This window comes from Nestor notabilis, unplaced genomic scaffold, assembly GCF_000696875.1.
Source record: "Nestor notabilis isolate BGI_N333 unplaced genomic scaffold, ASM69687v1 scaffold9962, whole genome shotgun sequence".
Taxonomy (NCBI): Eukaryota; Metazoa; Chordata; class Aves; order Psittaciformes; family Psittacidae; genus Nestor; species Nestor notabilis.
In genome coordinates this window covers 17,721-36,698 of record NW_009916962.1, presented here as the reverse complement: position 1 = coordinate 36,698, position 18,978 = coordinate 17,721, and the positions used below count along the sequence as shown (strand labels likewise).

The 18,978-nt window shown below is 35.1% G+C and overlaps 1 protein-coding gene across 1 annotated transcript in view; it reads left to right on the top strand.

The window, feature by feature from the left end:
• Positions 1 to 535: 535 nt before the first annotated feature.
• The window catches only part of LOC104413763 (dynein heavy chain 5, axonemal-like), a gene marked incomplete at both ends in the record, with an annotated part of 33,815 nt that continues 15,372 nt past the window's right edge, over positions 536 to 18,978 (top strand). The window contains 13 exon segments of the mRNA XM_010024850.1: positions 536 to 643; positions 1,264 to 1,349; positions 2,126 to 2,447; positions 4,966 to 5,172; positions 6,223 to 6,394; positions 7,595 to 7,740; positions 9,895 to 10,030; positions 10,504 to 10,779; positions 11,583 to 11,773; positions 11,856 to 11,955; positions 13,358 to 13,482; positions 15,477 to 15,678; positions 17,180 to 17,415. Coding sequence (XP_010023152.1) covers positions 536 to 643; positions 1,264 to 1,349; positions 2,126 to 2,447; positions 4,966 to 5,172; positions 6,223 to 6,394; positions 7,595 to 7,740; positions 9,895 to 10,030; positions 10,504 to 10,779; positions 11,583 to 11,773; positions 11,856 to 11,955; positions 13,358 to 13,482; positions 15,477 to 15,678; positions 17,180 to 17,415 — 2,307 coding nt within the window.

Below are 18,978 nucleotides of genomic sequence, written 5' to 3'. Positions count from 1 at the left end.
GTGGTAAACTACTAGGATGTTGAACAATGGTCCAGCTCAAGAGTGATGCTGATTAAGATGTACTTTCATTTGAGTGGACAGCAGCTATGTAAGAGAATCCTGGAATAAAAAGTGCTGGGCTGGTGATGTGCTGCTTCTTACTGTGTCTTTTAAACAGTCTGCTTTTCTATGGAATCAGTTAATTTAAGGAGATGGAAGATACTAATGTGAAAATATTATTCTGTGTTGAACTACGTAAGAGAATATTTAATGGATAACAAATGTCTTTGAGGGAAAACAGGAGTCTGGACTTTCTGTCAGTTCTAATTGACTTAAAACAGAAGTAAATAATATAAATGTAATTCATATGACCATTGCACCAACTTGAAAATGTTATGTAAGCAATCTGCTTATATTGCTCAGTAAATAACTGGGAACTAATGGCAAAGGTAAAATGAGAATGTGCACAGCACACTGTGCTAAATATTTTGGTGTGGTAAGTCTTTGTGATAAGACAATTTTTTTTGTGATTTTCTTTTTCTGTGACACTGTTTAGAGCACAGTTGACATCATGAAGAAAAGGCATTACAATTTCTTGGATCAGCGGAATATTGATTTTGACCAAGACTATGAAGAGTTTTGCAAAGAAATAAATGATCTTCATGTATGTTTTATGATTCAAATATTTTAATTTATGAATGAATCCTCATGAAAACAAAAATACCTCTGGGTTACCACCAAGCAAATTATGCAAATCTCAAAGTTTATATTCTGAAATTGAAAAATTATTCTAATGTATCTCCACTTTAAAGTTTGCATTTATTATTTGACTTTCAGACCAGTTTCATGGAATAAGCCAATAAGGGCCTTGAGGGACCCAAATGAAAGGATTTTTCATTACTGTACTTTATTTGGAAGTTTGCTGGCAAGTTTAACACAAAAAGCACAAATAAGTCAGATAATTACCTTTCTCATAGTTCTGAAATCACAAGTTTGTGGAAGGAAAGGGTATCTGTAGAAGATGGCAGAACATCTGAGTGTACAAAAACTTGTTGGTTGCACAGCCTCAGAAGGAACATAAAAAGACAATGCCTTGAAAGTTGGTTGTATTTTGTTTAATTCTTGAGGGGAGGAAGAAGGGGAAAATTGATACTTATTTGAGTTAGTTTTGTATAAATAATGTTCTAATATAGTGCATGAGAAATCCTGTAAAATAATACCAGGCGTGTTTGAGGTGTGTGCCTTCTGTAGTTCTCTGCTGTAGAATTATTTGCTCTCCTCCAGGATCAATTAAGGATTTTCATGGACATCACCTTTGAAAATATTCTGAATACTGAAAGAGCACTGAACACGTTGAAGAAATTTGAAAGGTAGTATGTCCTATGTAGATTGCTGGAATTCTGCCAGGCAATAAAAAATAACGTTTTAAGGATGGTGGGAAATGGGGGGGCAGAGCAGAAGGCATCTCCTTTAAATACAAACAAAAACCAGCTCAACCTTCTCTCAACTGTCCAGCTCTGTAAGGGATGCCTTCCTGACAGTGTGGATAAATAAACCCTGTATTTTTTTATTATTTTTTTTTTTTTTAATCAGAAAATGCAAAACATGAGTGGACTTTGTATTTAATCTTCCGAAAAATAGCATAAGTACAGGAGTACTTTATGGCTGCTAGCATACTCACCTTATCTTCGTCCTTGAACAATAACATTAATTTGTTAATGCAGTGCAGTTAGGAGAGAATAAAATGCCTATATTAGTTAACAGAGAAACTTTTTTTGATAAATTCACATTGTTGCAATGCAGCCTCAGCCTTTATTGCATCAGTCTTCTTGTAATACTCTCTTTAATGGAGTAGACTGCTAGTGGTGGATTAGTTGCAGTTTGCTGCACATAATTTTAGCTCGATGTTTGAAAACAGTGACAAAACAGAAAATGTGTAGGCTTACTTGGAAACTTTTATCATCTGGTCTAAATCTCGGTTGCTTAGAATCAGGTTGCTACAGCATTTTTTTCAAGCTTTAGTGAAAACTCTGCTGCTAAAGTAGTTATTATGTAAAGAATGCAAGAGAATCTGGAACAACAATGCATCAGGAGAATTTCAGAAGTATTGATAGAATTTTTAAGTGATTATTATTTTTCTAAGCAGATTACAAATCCCAAATCTTGGCATTGATGACAAGTATCAGAAAATACTCCAAAACTACGGTCATGACATAGAAACAGTCTGTAAGATCTACACTAGGCAGAAGCATGACCCTCCGCTGTCTCGTAATCTGCCTCCAATAGCTGGTAAGATCTTGTGGGCACGCCACCTATTCCGTAGGATCCAGGAGCCCATGGAGTCTTTCCAGCAACACCCAACTGTTCTTCAGACACCAGATGGCAAGCGTGTAATCCGCAACTACAACAGAGTAGCAAAAGTTCTTGTGAAGTTTGAGGTGATCTACCACAGGGAATGGCTTCAGCAGGTAAACCAGCTGATTTTGATTAGGATATCTTAAAAAAAATAAAAAAAAAATAAAAGACTTGGTGGTTTTTTGTTGGTAGACTACTAACACCTAGCTTTACAGACCAGATAGGATTCATGTTGTGTCAGGCCTCAATGAAAAACTGGGTTATAGCAATGTGAAGAAATCTCTGTTTAACAACAGTAGTCAGGTACACAGAGCTTTAGACTCAGGATGCCTCCTAAGTGAAGGATGAAATGACAAAAGGTACTTTATAATAAACAGTGTCTGTATTGCCTGTAGCTGAATTTAGGAACAATTGAAACTTCATTATAACTAAAAGGTTATAATGAAAAATATTTATTTTGGAAAAGTATAATGTGGTAGCTACATCTGTGTCCTTTGGTTAAATGATCTAGCGATCAGATTTTATGACATGTACCATGACTCGATGGAGCAGTCACATACATTCTCCTTTCATCTTTTACAAAATAACTGTAGCACCCAAAGCATCTCCCCTGAACTGGTGCTTTCCCTTGTGAGGTCCTAATGATCTGTGGTCTAATTCTGATCTGTGCTAAAAGTACATGTCTGGTTTCTCCTATAGAAAGGTGAAATTGCACTTGGCAGCCATATAAACTTGCTGAGTCTGCTCCAACCTTACACTCATTAGGTGAGAACAAAGGGAGGTAGATTTGAACACAATTTCAAGTTTTAATATGAGCATACATGCCTTGAAAATACAGGATAAGTACATCCGTTTTAAAATCAATGCACATGTCCAACAGATGTGGCAAAACCCCTTGGCTACCGTTCAGTAGTCCGCTCTATTCTTGAGGCAAGGAGTGCAGACGGATATGGACATGAGTATCATGGAACACAAGATGGAGCTCCTGCTCTATTCCTGAACAAAAGGAAAACGAGGAGGGAGGCTGTGTACTGTGGGGAATACAAAAGAAACGGAAATAGGCCTGTAGGTCCTACTACTTTTTATTCTCCTATGCAATGGAAATAGTTAAGCTTAGTGGCACTTTCTGATATAGCTGAACATTTTCCCCTCCTTTTGCCTGTTTGTCACTGGCTGATTATCACCTTATTTATACCCATTAACTTCTTTTTTTTTTTTTTTTTTTTTTTGGTAATAGCTTAAGATTTAAAACTATTTTTTGTGCTACAGCCAATGATGTTCAACTTGGACATATCAAAATAATAAAATAAAAAAAGTGTGAAAATTCCTGTAGTTCTGTGGCAGTGTAAGATTTGTGTTTTCAGTGTACTCCCTACTTCTGTTACTGTTTTCTATTATCTTAATAATGAAAATTCCATGAAAAAAAACCCACCATAAGTGAGAGAGGAAGAAATGGATAATGGGAATAACTAGGAGTGCAGTAAGATTTTCTGGGGAACTGTGCAAAAAACTATTCAGCTCCTAGTTAAGGCAGCTGTGCTGAATGACTTTGATGCTACTGGATAGAGCATGACAACTTCACTGACAGAATTTGATTAGGTAGTTTCTTGAAAAATGCTGTATAAAGTGCAGTGATAATACAAGATACAGCTGAAGCAAGCAGTATAGTCAACTGTACTTTAGACACTGAAAGAGATTGCAAATTTTCAGTCTGTTACATAAAAAAGAAAGATGTATGCTGAAAAAAATCAATGGGATATGAAACTATTGTTTAAAAAAAGCTCCATCTCAAGTGTAATGTGGTATACGAAATTTGAGAAGTAAATAAAGAACAATAAAATTATGTCAGCAAAATACAACTGTAAATAGGAATAGCAGCAAACTTTTTCAAGTAGGAAAGATTTTCCTACCTAAGACATGATTTCTTCTTGGTATCAGCCAAATTTTCCACGTGTGGTGGTCTTATGAACACTGTCCTTTCTAATCACTTGGAGAACAAATGGCATTCTAATATTCAAATAGGGCAGTTAAACCAATAGTGTGATAGGGTTTCCCTTTTAAAAATTAAACCCAGAATCTATAAGAAACATTAATTTTAGTCTTTTTAAAAATTTGCCCAGAAGTTGAATATAATTGGTAGTTCCATTAAGATTGGTGCATGGTGTATCTGTTAGGTAGTGGAAAACAAGCAAAAGGGGAAATGAGGATATGTTTATTCAAAAGATGTCTGAAAAAGTTATCAGAGAATAATTTAGTTCATCAGAGAGATTGTGTGCAGCCTTACAGAGGAATATGGAATAAGTTTTAAGGAAATGAGAGTTCAGATTTAAGAGGATTGGACTAAGAAAGTCTATGGCTCTGTTTTTGATGTTGTACTGTGGAATGCAGCTTACGATATCCAAGAACCAACAGAAAAATGGCTGTGGGAGAAAGGACAGTTAATTTGGTTGTTAAGCATTTGAGTACCTACAGATTTTGCTAATAAAGTTTTGTTCTTGATTCACACTATATCAATCTTTATCGTCAGCAATATATGATTTTTGTATCTGCCAAAGTGATATTTATGTCCAAAACAAAGTATTTTGTTGTACTGGTTTGTCTGATCAGGAATGATGGCTTTGTTTCCTGCAGATTGAATTAACTAAAAGAGGACTTGAAGCATGTCTCTTGGTAAAAGTTCCAGAAACAGGAGAATTATTTGTGAATTTTGACCCTGAAATATTAACTTTAATCAAAGAAACAGATTGCATGTCTCACATGCACCTAGAAATCCCACCTTTTGCACGTAATATTCAACAGAAGAGAGACTGGTATAAGAAGATTATCAACAATTTGCACGTGAGTTTATTTTAGTTATTTTATATATGTGTAATCTACATTAAGATGTCCAAGTTCTATACATATGGAAGAGAAAATACGAAGATCAACTACTATGCATTAAGAAAATATTGGAAAATCTTTTTTTTTATCTCTATGACTATCTTGCACTTTTAAAAAGAATTTCTTGACTGTATTTTCTGTGAAGTCATTTCAAAGATGCATGGGTTTAGGGAAGTTCTGCAGAACTTGGTAAAGAGATGAGGCTAGGAAGGAAAGGAGGCTTACAAGATGCCTTTCTCTGTTGCCTGCTTTCTAAATGATAAGCAATCTATCTCTCATCCAATACTAGAGTCACCATTATTTAAACTTTGTTTTGAGAGGATAGCTGGGTGAAAGGAATAGGTGGTATGCCTTTAAAAGGTGTAAAACATCCAGCAAGTAGCAGCATAGTTGCTGCACCAGTGTTTTACACAGATGTCTGTAGAATAGTTTAAAAAGAGAAGCTAAAACTTCCCTTTCTCTCATCTGTCAAATCCTTTGGTCATTTTGTCTGCCTATGAACAGACAAGGTTCTTGACGACTCGAGGATTCAAAGATAGGTGTTTAGAAAATTGTGTCTTCAAAGGGATACTTGATTTTGAAATGAGGAAAAAAATGAAGTTATATTAAGTCAAAGTTGTTGCAAGGATTGTGTTATGCAAAACACGGAACTAGATCAGCAGGTTAAAGATGCATTGGAAACCATTACACAGACGGTAGCTTACTCCACACAGTAGGATGGGGGAGGGAATCTGGAGGTTAAAAGAGAAAACATGTGGGTTGAGATAAAGACAATTTAACAGGGAAAGCAAAAAACAGCATGCATAAGCAAAGCAGAATAAGGAATTAATTTACTACTTCCTATCAGTAAATGCAGAGGAATTTTCTTAATTTAAATTACCATAAATATGTGTATGTGTGCTGTGGTTTAAGTCCAGCTTAGTAACTGTTACAGCTGAACCAAGGATAACGTGGAGAGGTTCAAATCAGTGTGTATTATCTAGTGCTTTAGTTTTCTGTTCATTTCAGATGATGCTGGCAGAATATAAAAGAATTAAACTGAAAATACAACACCCTATTGAGCAACTGGTGGCTCCTCGATTAGCAAATGTAGATGATGCTATTCAGCCAGGTCTAATGTTACTGACATGGACATCCTTGAATATAGAGAAGTATATTAATTCAGTTTTTTACAAGCTAGGTAAGTCGCTTGCCTCTTTCCATTAACTTCAGCTTGTTTGTTTCTATACAAATGCAAGCTATATTATTAGACTTACTGTCCCTTATATGGTTAACTTAATTGGCTTATGCATGAAAGAAATCAGAATTTTCATCCATCCTTTATGAAACCTCTGCTTTTTAAAATGCCTTCATTGTCTCACATACTTGTAAAATTTTTACTAATATGGAAGGGGTGGCAGTTAGGATTAAACCAAGCATAAAGTGGTGGGCAAAAGGTCCTGTGTATTCTGAATTCAAAGAATGATTACTTTTCAAAAGAGTTCCTAGGTTTCAGACTTTTCCTAATCTTACCTTTTGTTACTATAATGTACAAATTTTTTTTTTTTTTTTTTAACATCAGTGTCTTTAAAACCAATACATACACATCTTGGGCAATAGCTTTAGAAACAGATGAGCTTGTTTTTTCAAAAGATTATCACAAGATTGCACTGAGATGTGTATTGTTTCTGAAAAGACCAAGTTCCTTTTGATTCAGCTTAATTACTACATCAAATAGATTTTGTTTTTTGAAATGTTATAGTGGGAATTTTCATTAGTCGAAATGGCAAATTAAAATGCATTTTGGATGCTAACCTGACATTACACTCAATTTAATTTTGAATAATAAAAGTAGTTTCAGTCTGGAACAGGCTGGTATTTAAATTTCTGCATTGAAAGCAAATTGCTATTAAACTGTGAAAATTCTAATGATTGTTTTCTGTTGACTATTATTTGACTTCTTTTGAAGGATAGATGTTTTATTTGTCAAAAGTTTCTGTTGTGAGTAGGCTCTCCAAGTGGTAATGAGTTCAATCTGTAGGAGGAGTAGTATTCCTGGGCCTGAACTGCATTTTGATGTCTTTATGTTTGAAATGCATATACTCTTAACATGCATGTAGTATGAGCTCATCTGATACATATTTATAATATTTTGCCTGTTATCTTCTAGGATACGGATAGCATATGCTAGGTGTGCATATGCTATGCAAAAAATTAATTATGATTTCAGTGATGAACCTTGCCATAAAAGTTTAGATATTTGAAACAAGCTGGCTAAGGTGTAGAATTCATATAAAATTAAATATGATAGTTTGTTGAAGTAAAAATTTCAGCAGAACACTGCAAAAACTATTGTTTCAAAGTTCTAAGCTTGTCTTGAATCTTCTCTTTGCTTCAAAAGCTGGTCTGGAGTTATTGCTTGATCGAGTGAATGACTTGGTTGAATTTCGTATTGATGCTGTCCTTCAAGAAATGACTAGAGTACCACTCTGTAAGTTGCCAGATGATGAACCACTGAGCTGTGAGGAATTTCTTCAAAAGACTAAGGTTATTAGATAAAAATTTCATAAAGAGGAGTTTGATGTCTTTGAATTAAGATATTTTCCTGTTTTTATGACATAAAACCAGTGCAGAACTAATGAAACATGCTTGGGAAAGTGAAAAAAGGGAATCCTCACTTGCTTAGCTGCAACTTTAAAAAGGAACAAAAATACCAAGTGCAACGAGGTCTGAGTTCAGATGTTCTTTTCTGATTTCATTACTGTTAAACCAACTACTGTATGATATTTCTTTTATGCTTTGATATTATTCTACTGAAGTGTTTTTCCTCTGTGATAGTATCTTTTTTTTTGTCATTGATGCTTGTTATTTAGTTTAATTCCTTTAAATAAGGGAATTGCCCATCTGATGCCTGTGAATAGCTCTATAACGAGTGCACTTTGTTGCCTGGGAGAGTAAATGCTATGCAAATGTTTGTGCACTGAATATCTTTGTTAATCCCAAACTCTCCTGAGTTGGTAATGGGATGTGCAAAATATAATCAGAAATACCCGGGTGAAGTTATTCTGGAAATGGCCCCTTCCTTCACCCCATCAAAATACTGTTATGTTGAGAAGGATTAGCTGTGAGCAGTTGTTAGTCAGTTAGAAAGCTGATTAAGCTAGTAATAAAATTGAATGTCAGAATGATTTTATGAGGCAATAGTGAGGTGTTTTGGCATTTCAGGATATAATGTATTTTATCCTGAAATAAATTTTATTTTAGTAAAGATTGTAGAAGATCATGTAGATAATCCCCATCCCTGGCCTCTTGTAGGCATAAATACTATAAATTAAAGTTTTCTTACTGTACTTAATTTTTTGACCTTTCCTCTTTTGTCCCTTTTAACAGCTCACCTTGTTACTAAATACAAAGTAATATTTACTGTTTTATGCAGTGAATGGTTATTTTGTAAGTCTCACAATTTGTAAAGTTTTTTTGTTCACTCTCTGGTGCTTTCTTGGTAGGGATAATACTATATTAAATGGAGTAAAAATATGTGAGTGTGAGCACAAATAACTTCTCAACATTGTGTGATAACTGATACTGTTTGATCTTCTGCAAGAAAACGTGAGCTGCTACACAGCAATAACAACAGTACAACAGCAAATGAATTTGGGTTAGCAGAACAAGTGCTATACTAACCCCAGTTATGGGTACAATGAAAATAGTAACACCATTTGTAAGCTTATTGTAGTTTTTAATTAGAAGGGACTGTAAATAAGTTCTATCACATAACAAGTGTCCTTAAGTTTCTAAAGAAATCACTGTAACAAAAATAGTTAGACTGTGGAAAAAACCCTCAAAGTACTTTGTTTAGGAGTAGTTATGATATTGCAAATCAGATATGGCTTCTCTCTCAGCTAGACTGAATCAATAGGAAGATCAAAGATTCTGTATTAAAATTTGGAAATAACTGAATCTTTCTAATGATTTAATTTTTCTGATTATTCATTTTTTAATTAAATGGAGGTAGTCAGGTTTGATTAAGCTTAAAGAAATAGGAGATAACAAGGAATAAAAAAAGTAAAAGGCAGTTATAGTTAAAAACTAGGGTTTGCTAAAGCATACTTAATCAATTTTACCATAAGTATTAAAACACCCCTGAACAACACTTTAATACATTTCTGAATTTTGTTAAATCTAATTCTTTGATTCTTTATCCCCCAGTTAATAATTTTCTTATTTATTCTAATAGATTTTGGTATTTTTTTTATCTCCTATATATTTATAAATAGGAAATATGATTGGCTAATACTCCCATGGCACAGCTGAGTAACGTAAAATGACAATTTTTAAAGAAAGGTTAAATCTTGCACATCTATATTGGAAAGTTAAGAAAATTAAGAAGCACTTACTTTTGGGAACCCTTTAATGGAACTAGGCTTTATAAACCTTGACTCATTATATTAACTATAGCTATGTGATTTAGGGAAAAAGCCACAGCGATTTTGAAAGACTTCAATGAAGTCTTTGGCACAACACAAAAATCCATCAATAAATAGTTTGGAACAAGCCAATTTAAAAATTGTATTGTATATTGATCTTGTTTTTCACAAATCTGAAGCCTTGACATTTGCCTTAATGAAGGCTGCTGTGACTGTGAAATAGATGTGAGAACTGGGAAGATAAGAGTATTCGTTTGTTTTTGTTTGATAACAGGAGCTCTGTGTAAGAGGTTCTCGGACTTTGCATTTAAAAAGCTCACTGGTGGAAGATGCTGCTAATGAGCTGATTAACATGTTACTTGACACTGAGGTACAGGTCAGTAAAGAAGATAAGTCAGTTGTACCCACTGGTGAAGTAAGCGGAAAATATACAGGTAAGAAGATTTTATTGTAGCCCTGTGGTTATGTTTATTTTGCATGCTGATAGTGTGTGTTGGGGGTTATTGTAGCTTAGCTGACTGAAGTATCAATCAGTATCTAATGTCTAAAGACTTTTGTTTGAATTTGCCTGGATAACAGATCATCTATCAATCATTTATCATCTGTTAAACAGGTCAATATTATCAGTCTAACTTGCATGTTGGAATGTTAATGCCACAGAAGCAGCTGCTTTACGGGCTTTGCTTAATTCCTAGAGAAAGAATAAAAGAAATAATATCTAAATCATGCCAGGCTGTACTGAGTAGAGAAGATGGATAGGAGTGAAAGGAATGTTACACCAAGGTACAGATTACAAATGAGTATAATCTGCACTTCTGTAACATTTCGCTGTTTTTCAGAGACCTGTGAAGCTGTTGCTTTATTGTGTTTTAAGTCCCATAAGTTGATTTAACTAACTAGATACATGATGTTTTAGCAACAGAAGAGGAAAGAAGACCAAAAATTTTGACTTCATCCCACAATTCCAGCGAGATATGGGCTGGACTGTCTCCTCCAGTGAAGAAGAAGAGAACAGATTTAGAAATACTAGAGGAAGAAGCCAATGAACTGCTTTCCTACTTCAATCATTGTAATATTGATGCCCTTTTGAAAGTCATTCGAAACACTCTGGAGACCATACGCAAGCGCATCCATGCATCTTCCACAATCAGTTTCTTAGGTGGCTATATTGCAATACTTTGCTTTATTAGCTCATAAAAAGAAATACGTAAACATAATATCCCAGAACTATAGAAAAAAAGAGCCACATATGTAAAAGAAGGCAAACCAAAGGGAGTTTGAATAAGCTATCTTGTTAAATCACCGTTGATAATATGGTATATTTCCAAAGGATTTTTTTTCATGTGACACTAGGAATGTGTCATTGCAATGATGTTTCTTTTGGGACTGACTGTACTGTTCTGAAGCCAGATATTATGTTTGGAGCTGACTTAACAAGTATTTGACCTTGACTTTTCCATAAAATGGTATGAAAAAACAATAGAGAAAGAGGTGTGTAAGTAATCTTACTAATTACCTTCAGATCTTTCTGTACATTATTATGAAACACTCTTCTGAAGTGTTTTCTTGCTCCATACTTTTAGGAAGCAAATATAAAGGCATTTTTGTTTGGTCTCTGTACGATGTAAGACACAGAATATTACAAAATTCTAATGAGGTTTTGTGCCTGATTTAATATGCTGATAGGGAATACAAGCCAGATAACAAAATTTTCTGCTCTCAGAGTTTAGTTGCATGGAACAAGTTGAAGAAGAGCTTCATGGAGAGAAATAGCAGTTTTCACTTGTGCTGCTGTAGACTTTACATCTTGTAAATTACTCAGGAATCCTTTTCTTCTTAAGGAATTGCACTCTGTACTCAACACTAGGATATATATATTGGTTTATATCATTACAGTACATAGTTTGACATCTTGAAAAAAATCTACACAACCTTTCAAATTTTTTTTTGTCTTTCATTTAGAAAATGACAATGCTTCTATGCAGAAAAGAAGTGCTCATCCTATAATTAGGACTAGTATTAACTTATCTATCCCTAATATCATCATGTCACCTTCTTTGGATGAGGTACAGCAGACGCTTAATAAAACTGTAGATTGTATTGTGAAAGTAATGAAAGGAGTTGGACAGTGGAGCATGGAGAGAATATCAAAGGTTTGTGTCTTTAACAGCCTCGCTTAAAAGTAATGTTTCAAAAATATTGCAAATAGTACATGAAATTTTATCTCTTCCTCAGAAGAATATGTTAGACAAGAAAGTGACTTTGTTGCGGTGTGAGAGCAGAGACAGCGATTCTGACAGTGGAATGAAAGAGTCTGGAAAGAAAAATATCCATGGTAATTATAAACTCTGACATCACTCAATTTAAATGTTAAGTAAATGTGCTTTATACAGAATATATGAAAGGATATTAAATACAAAATGCATTAAAAGTGGTAGAATGAAGATTTCATAGATTTTAAACTACCTTGGAGAAGAAATAGGGTATAACAATACCGGTGCTTCTCCTTGTGATTAGAAACCAGGCTTACCTGAGAATACTTGTATTTGTGTGGATTTGACTAAAGGGATTTTTTTTTTGTGCCTCTCAGTGTTGTACTGCTTTGGGTTTTCTGTAACATGTGAAAAGCTGTTGGGGTGCCAGCTTGGCCAGTCCAGTAGAAACTGTGAATGAGTTTGGAGAACAATTATAGTCACTATCACTACACAAAAGATGTTTCACAATTTGTCGGTGTGGTTTGTAACATGGCATGTTTAAATAGCATCATAAAACTTGTGCTAAGATTCCTATTCAAAGGGTAAGTTGAACTTCAACACAACCTGGTATTTGAAATATTTCTATCAATTGCAGCATGGCTGGAGAGAAGATTGTGTAGAGATTGAACAGACTGAAATTTCTTAAAAGTTTTAAACTAATCTGTTTTGTGATCAGACACGGAATTAAGATATGGAAGTCATTAGTTCATGAAAGTTTAAGATGGTATCTTTGGTTGCTAGTTTTCTCTTGTCTGAAATGGTTTAGAATTAGACCAAATTAATTATTCTACTTTGTACTTCAGGTACTTAAAATATAAATCAAGTCCTTTTAGGTTAGCTCCCTCTTGTACACCTAAAAATTAGGAAAGAAATGCTTGAATTTGTTAAGAAATGAAATTGTTATTTCAAAACTAAGAATTTCTCTTGCACAGATGAAATAAATTATAGTAAGTTCAGTCTTGTGGGCATTTGCTAACTAATGGACCTTCCTTATATTTTTCTCTCCTTTTGAGGGCTGGATACGATCATCTTCTTGGATTTAATGTTAATTTGTATTTCATATTGTCAGTTGTGATCTATCCCACATTATTTCAGAAACTAAAAAAATGTATGGATTGGCTTGTTGCTGACACATCAGTAAATCACTTGGGTGAAGTATGCAGGGTAACCTTTGGGGAGAGATGGGAGAAAAGGAAATATTATATTTGAAAGATTGGAGTGGAACTTGTTCCAAATTTGACAGAGTGCCTAGATGAAGCAAGTTTCCTAAAATGGACAGGTTTATTAATTTGTGGCAATTATATTGGCCATCTAGACTTCTAGTTTCTTTTTTGATTAATAAGAACACTTAACTTTAAAATGCATGTTTATTGCAAAATAGATCATTAGGGTTTTTCTACAGGGATTTGCTTGGCCTGAACAATATATCTCTCCTAAAAACTGCTTTTGTATTTGAATTTGTTTTTATAGATAGTCTGTCAGATGTATCATCACTCAGTTTGCCTGATCCGGTGCGAAACCAGAACTACTTCAAGAGTGTTTCAGAGAACAAAGAAATTATTAAATTGGTATCTTTACTCAGCACTGCTATCAATTCTACAAAAAGGGTAAGACAATCAAGATGTTAATTTAATATCACTATCCAAGGGTTATTAATGTATTACTTTTGACATTCTAAGTGACAAATCATACAAATGAAAAAACATAGGATGGTGGATGGAAAACATATGGCTGCAAATTTGAAAATACCTTTTGAAAGTGTACCACGGGTTGTGTACTCTTTTAAAAAATTTGAGGTTCCAAATATTACATAAAGTGAAAATTATATCTGATTAAAAATCTCCAATTGCTGAAAACAACATAAAATATCTCTAGGGCTAGCTGACTTGTGTGTATTTAATATAGAACTGGTAGTAATTGTGCAAGTGTGTTAAGTACGGTTTTATTCACAGAAATTCTAAAGAAGCCAGCATGAATTCTGGCCCATTATGAAGAGCTAATGAAGGGTTTTGGAGGAAAACTGGTTGTTGGCTTGGCATTTGTAGAGTGCTGCACAGGATTTGTTATTGAAGGTTAGGAGGTAGCTTAAGGGATATGCATAATTTCTTTGCCCTTTTCTTGTTCTATGAACTCTCTAGTAAACTGTAGGTATTGAACTGATATTTCTTTGGGGAACTCTGCATCAGTCCCTCCTGGGGCCAGTCCAGCCTTGCAATGGAGCCTTTCCAGGTGAAAATTTCTGTCTCAAAGCCTTGTAACTTCAGTGGTATGAAAGTGTAGCAAGCACAATGACATACAGGCCTATGCTGAAGAATAAGATAATGGTAGATAGCTACCTTGTTATTTTAATATTCAATATTTTGTAATTGGAAACTTATCATTTAGCCAGGTTTAAATGCCTGCAAACACTATGTTTATCGTAAGTCATGATGAGGATTATCCCTCGTAGCATTCATTTCTGTGAAGAAGCCCAGCTGGCAACTTGGAACCACACAGCCGCTCGCTCACTCCCCCCACTTCCTTCCTCCCCCCCGCTCCCAGAGGGATGGGGAGGAGAACCGGAGGAATGTAACTCCCACGGATTGAGATAACAGCTCTCCAGTAACTAAGGTATAATACAAACCACTGCTGCTACCAATAATAATGATCAGAGAAATAACAAGGGGAGAGGACACAACCGCTCACCACCCGCCGACCAATACCCAGCCCGACCCGAGCAGCGATCTGGGCCTTCCGGCTAACTCCCCCCAGTTTCTATACTGGGCATGACGTGCTGTGGTATGGAATACTCCTTTGGCCAGTTTGGGTCAGGTGTCCTGTCTCTGCTTCCTCCTGGCTTCCCCTCCTCCCTGGCAGAGCATGAGACTGAGAAAGTCCTTGGTCAGAGTAAACATTACTGAGCAACAACTAAAAACATCGGTGTTATCAGCATTGTTCCCAGACTGAAAGTCAAAAACACAGCACTGCACCAGCTACTAAGATGGAGAAAAAAAATGACTGCTGTAGCTGAACCCAGGACAACTTCTCATTTACTTGTTTAATTAGATGAAGTGACAATGATTTCACTTTGATATTTTCCAAACTCCTGAGAACCAGAAAAATAATAGTTGCACACTCCTTAATAATATTAAAATCAAAGATACCCGAATTGAGTGTAGAATTTAATATTAACATCACCAACATCATACATGTAATAAATTTTGTCTCATAACTGTTCTTGCCATGTTGGGCCCTGGAGCTCACATTTCATTTCCCAGTTCAGTAAGGGTAGGTAAAGACAAGTGTACTCTATACTAGTCTTAATGGAGTGTTTCACTTTCCACTGATTCCTAGGATTTTGACTAAAGAATCACTTCATTGGAAAAAACTGTAACTGATCTGACAAATTCAACATGATTAGCATACTGTTCCTGTCAAGGTTTGTGACTGCTAATGGAGTTTGTTTTAGCATAAATTTACCAGCTGCCTTCTACTTCGTGAGGTGATGTAGCCTGCTTCACCATAGTTTTTAATGTATTCCAACCAGCAGATGCTAAGAAATTAGGTGTAATCTATACCTCCAATACTGAGAATCTTTCTTTGAACTTCTAATGTGTTTCAGGAAGTTCTTACAGCTTTGGAGAGTTTCAGTTGTTACCACCACCTATGGCAGAGGGACAAGGAGGAAACCATTGACAAAATAATGATGGGAAACCCATTACTGTCTGATTTTGAATCTGAAATTCTGCATTTCCAAGACTTGGAGCTGAAAATCAATTCTGAACCTGAATACATCTGCGTGGGAGCTATTGCACTGTACACCGGTAGAGTTCAGTTTTCCACTGCTCTCTAGAGATGTATGCTTTCTGACTCCCAAAAGGAGAGATTCAGTTTTGCATGGGTGAACTAGGTTAAAGATGAAACAGAGAAAGAGGAAATGGCTGTTTGCTGTTTTGCAAATGCATGCAAACAAAACACTAATGCAAGGGTATCTGTGAGGTTCAGCTGGAGTTTCTTCCCCCATCTGGATATTTTGCTCACTTACAGAGTGGATGGTAGATGTTTGCCTATCCTTCTGTCACTGACTCTCATAGGTTCATAGGAGTAAGACGCTACATTTGATATGTGTTGCTTTTCTCCTTGCCTGGTTGCATGTAATGAGACTGCTGAAAAGCGTTCAAGTTAACACAGCTGGTAAAGTGAAACATGCGTGTTTTTGCTGATTCCCTTTTTGTCATGAAAGCCAGGCCTCAAATCAAATAGCTCAGGTTACACATCACCTGACTAAATTTTGCATAAGCATTTTACACCAGTATAACAGAAAGAACAGTTAGGAATTATGATGGACTGTAAGAAATGCATGCAAATGATTTTGCAGTGGATGTCAAATCTGAGGAAGCAGAACAATTTCTTCAACCAAATGTCTTTGATTATATCATAAGGCAAAGAACTAGAGAAACAAGGTGGCTGTTGAAACTCAGTGGAGGTGAGGTAGTTCTGATATTTAATATATCAGAAAGACCATCGAGTGTGAAAGGTAAGCATAGGAAGAGGCACTGTATAAAAAGGGACACAAGTGAGCTCTGCACAGTGAATGAATAGGTAACATGGTTGAAATTATATCCTAATAGAATTTTATGTAATGCTTGTGTTGGTATTGATTTTTGACTTTTCTGTTGAGAACTGAAAGGAAGAAGTTTGTATTTTATGTCACAACATTAAAGAAATGGATCAGATTGTAGCAAAATTGGACAGCAACTCAGCAAGACTTCAATTTTTTCTCTAAAATTTTTTTGTCACTTGGTTCCACTGATTTTACAGACAAAGCTTAGATAGAAAAATTAAATGGTTGATGGACCATTTGGTTTCATTAGATGTCAGATCTGTTTCTTCAGCTTCCATAATAAGACTCTTACTTTTTCCCCTCACATTATTTCTTTTTTTTTTTCTTTCAAGATTAGTTTTTGAAAAGATTTTAAACTTAGATGAGAATATTGACCAATTTGTTAGTGATGTATAGGACAGAAATGTCTATAATGATATACAAACAAGATAACAAGTATGGAGTGCGGCCTCGTCTTTCCAGTAGGAAAGATGGTACATTCTGAGCAGATCTAGGAGGAAAGCAGTCCTGAATTGCAATCAATCCTATAAACCACTCAAAGGTGTGAATGCAACTTCATGCTTTTCTGTATGTGGTACATGGATAGTTAGACTGAAAGAAGAACTGGGACCAAAGAGAACACATATTACAAAAAGATTAAAAGTACATCTTAAAAAATATCTGCAATATCTAAATATCTATTAATTGTTCAATGTTTTTAGCTGATCTGAAGCTAGCACTGAGAGCAGAAACCAAAGCCTGGGTGACTTTGCTGGGGCGTCATTGTAATAAGAAGTACCGAACAGAGATGGAAGCAATTTTGACTTTTATAGAGGAAACTGGCAAGAAGTTAAATCGCCACATCAAGGATCTGGATGATATAAGAATAGCCATGGCAGCTTTAAAAGAGATCAGAGAACTACAGATCTCCATAGACTCTCAAGTTGGGCCTATTGAGGTAGTTAACAGGAATGTTGCATGTATGGGTGCTGTTTCACCAGAGCAATTATTTTCTGGGTTATTAACAGTACACTTTGAAAAAGTATGATTTAATATGTGTTAAATATTTGTTGACAGACCTGTTGTGTTTCTGTAAACCTTTTTTGTGTGGAACTCTGACAAAGGTAGGCTTGAGGTGAAAGTGGTTTAGTGAATAGTGCAGAAATTGAGTGATTACATTGAAAGGAAGATGAGGATACACGCATTTAATGCAAGAAAGCTTTTAATACTTTGTGGAACCTTTTGGTGCTTCTTGTGGAAGAAGTCTGTATGAAAAACATTGATTTTCCTCTCTCTGTATAATATTTTTTTTTTTAGACTACCGAAGAAGCTGATTATATGTGTGATTGATTTATCAGCTATATCATGGGCTGAAATTAACATAAATGATTGACTTCCTTAAAGAGTATATTTATTAAACATCTGTATGCAGTATGTACTTGTATGTGCAAATAATGTAAATGTGCATAGAACCTTTCCATAGTCTGCAGAACACAGCTAAGAAGGACTGTATCTCAGCCTTAGAAGCTGTGAGAGTCTCCCTAGTTGTGTGATGGAGCAAAAATAGGACAAGTAGATTATGGTGAAAAGCAAAGCATATCTGTAGTTGGAACCTTCTGTGAAATTTTCATAGGTAACTGGATTTCTTAGGAAATGACATTTTGGAAATTACTACTAAGATATATCCTGGTTTGCCATGTGATGTGGAGCTAAGGCAAAAACCAAGGTAGCCAAAGATTCCAAAGCTTCCAGTTCTTCAAGAAGGAGCCTTGAGCCCTTAGGCACAGGGAGTCATGCTTCAGATTTTTGAAATGGAGGTTGATGTATTTTTCACATAGTGGGTTGGCAGACAGACAGTTATGTTTGCGTTTTTGCAAATTGTCTGCAATTTCATCAAACTGGAAAAGGTAAATGAAAATAATTCCACTTTATATAAAAATTTTCAGATGAACTGAAAATTATGTTATGCCATAAGATTCATTGCTACCCACTTATGCTAATTTAGAGTAAGTGAATTCCAGTAGTGTTTTCTGTGAAACTTGGCTAAGGGTTTCAGTGTGTGGAGTGTTTATACATTGGTGGTATAAGTGAAGATCAGTATTCAGAAGAAACAAATCTACATCAAGTACATTTTTAAGTAGATTCCTCATTCTGAATGATGAATAATTTTAGCATTTGAAATAGTTGCAACATATTAGTTGTGGTAACTTTTGATGTGATTTCCTAATGCTTTTTTTGTTGATAACATGAAGCAGGGCTTTAAAGGTCTTTGTAGAATAGAAGTTTGCTTCACTTACTTGAAGACCTCGGCTTAGATGCTTTCTCATGGTTCACGTCCCATAATATTCAGCTTGGGTTATAGCAGACAACTAAAGATATGGATCAGAAAAATATTCTAATTAAAATAAAACTAAAATATGTAAATTTCAGGAGTACTTTAACTAGAAATAACTTTTCAGACAGGCAGATTGCACTAGTGGAAATAATCTATCAGAAAACAGAATGCTATGTGAAAGGTAAG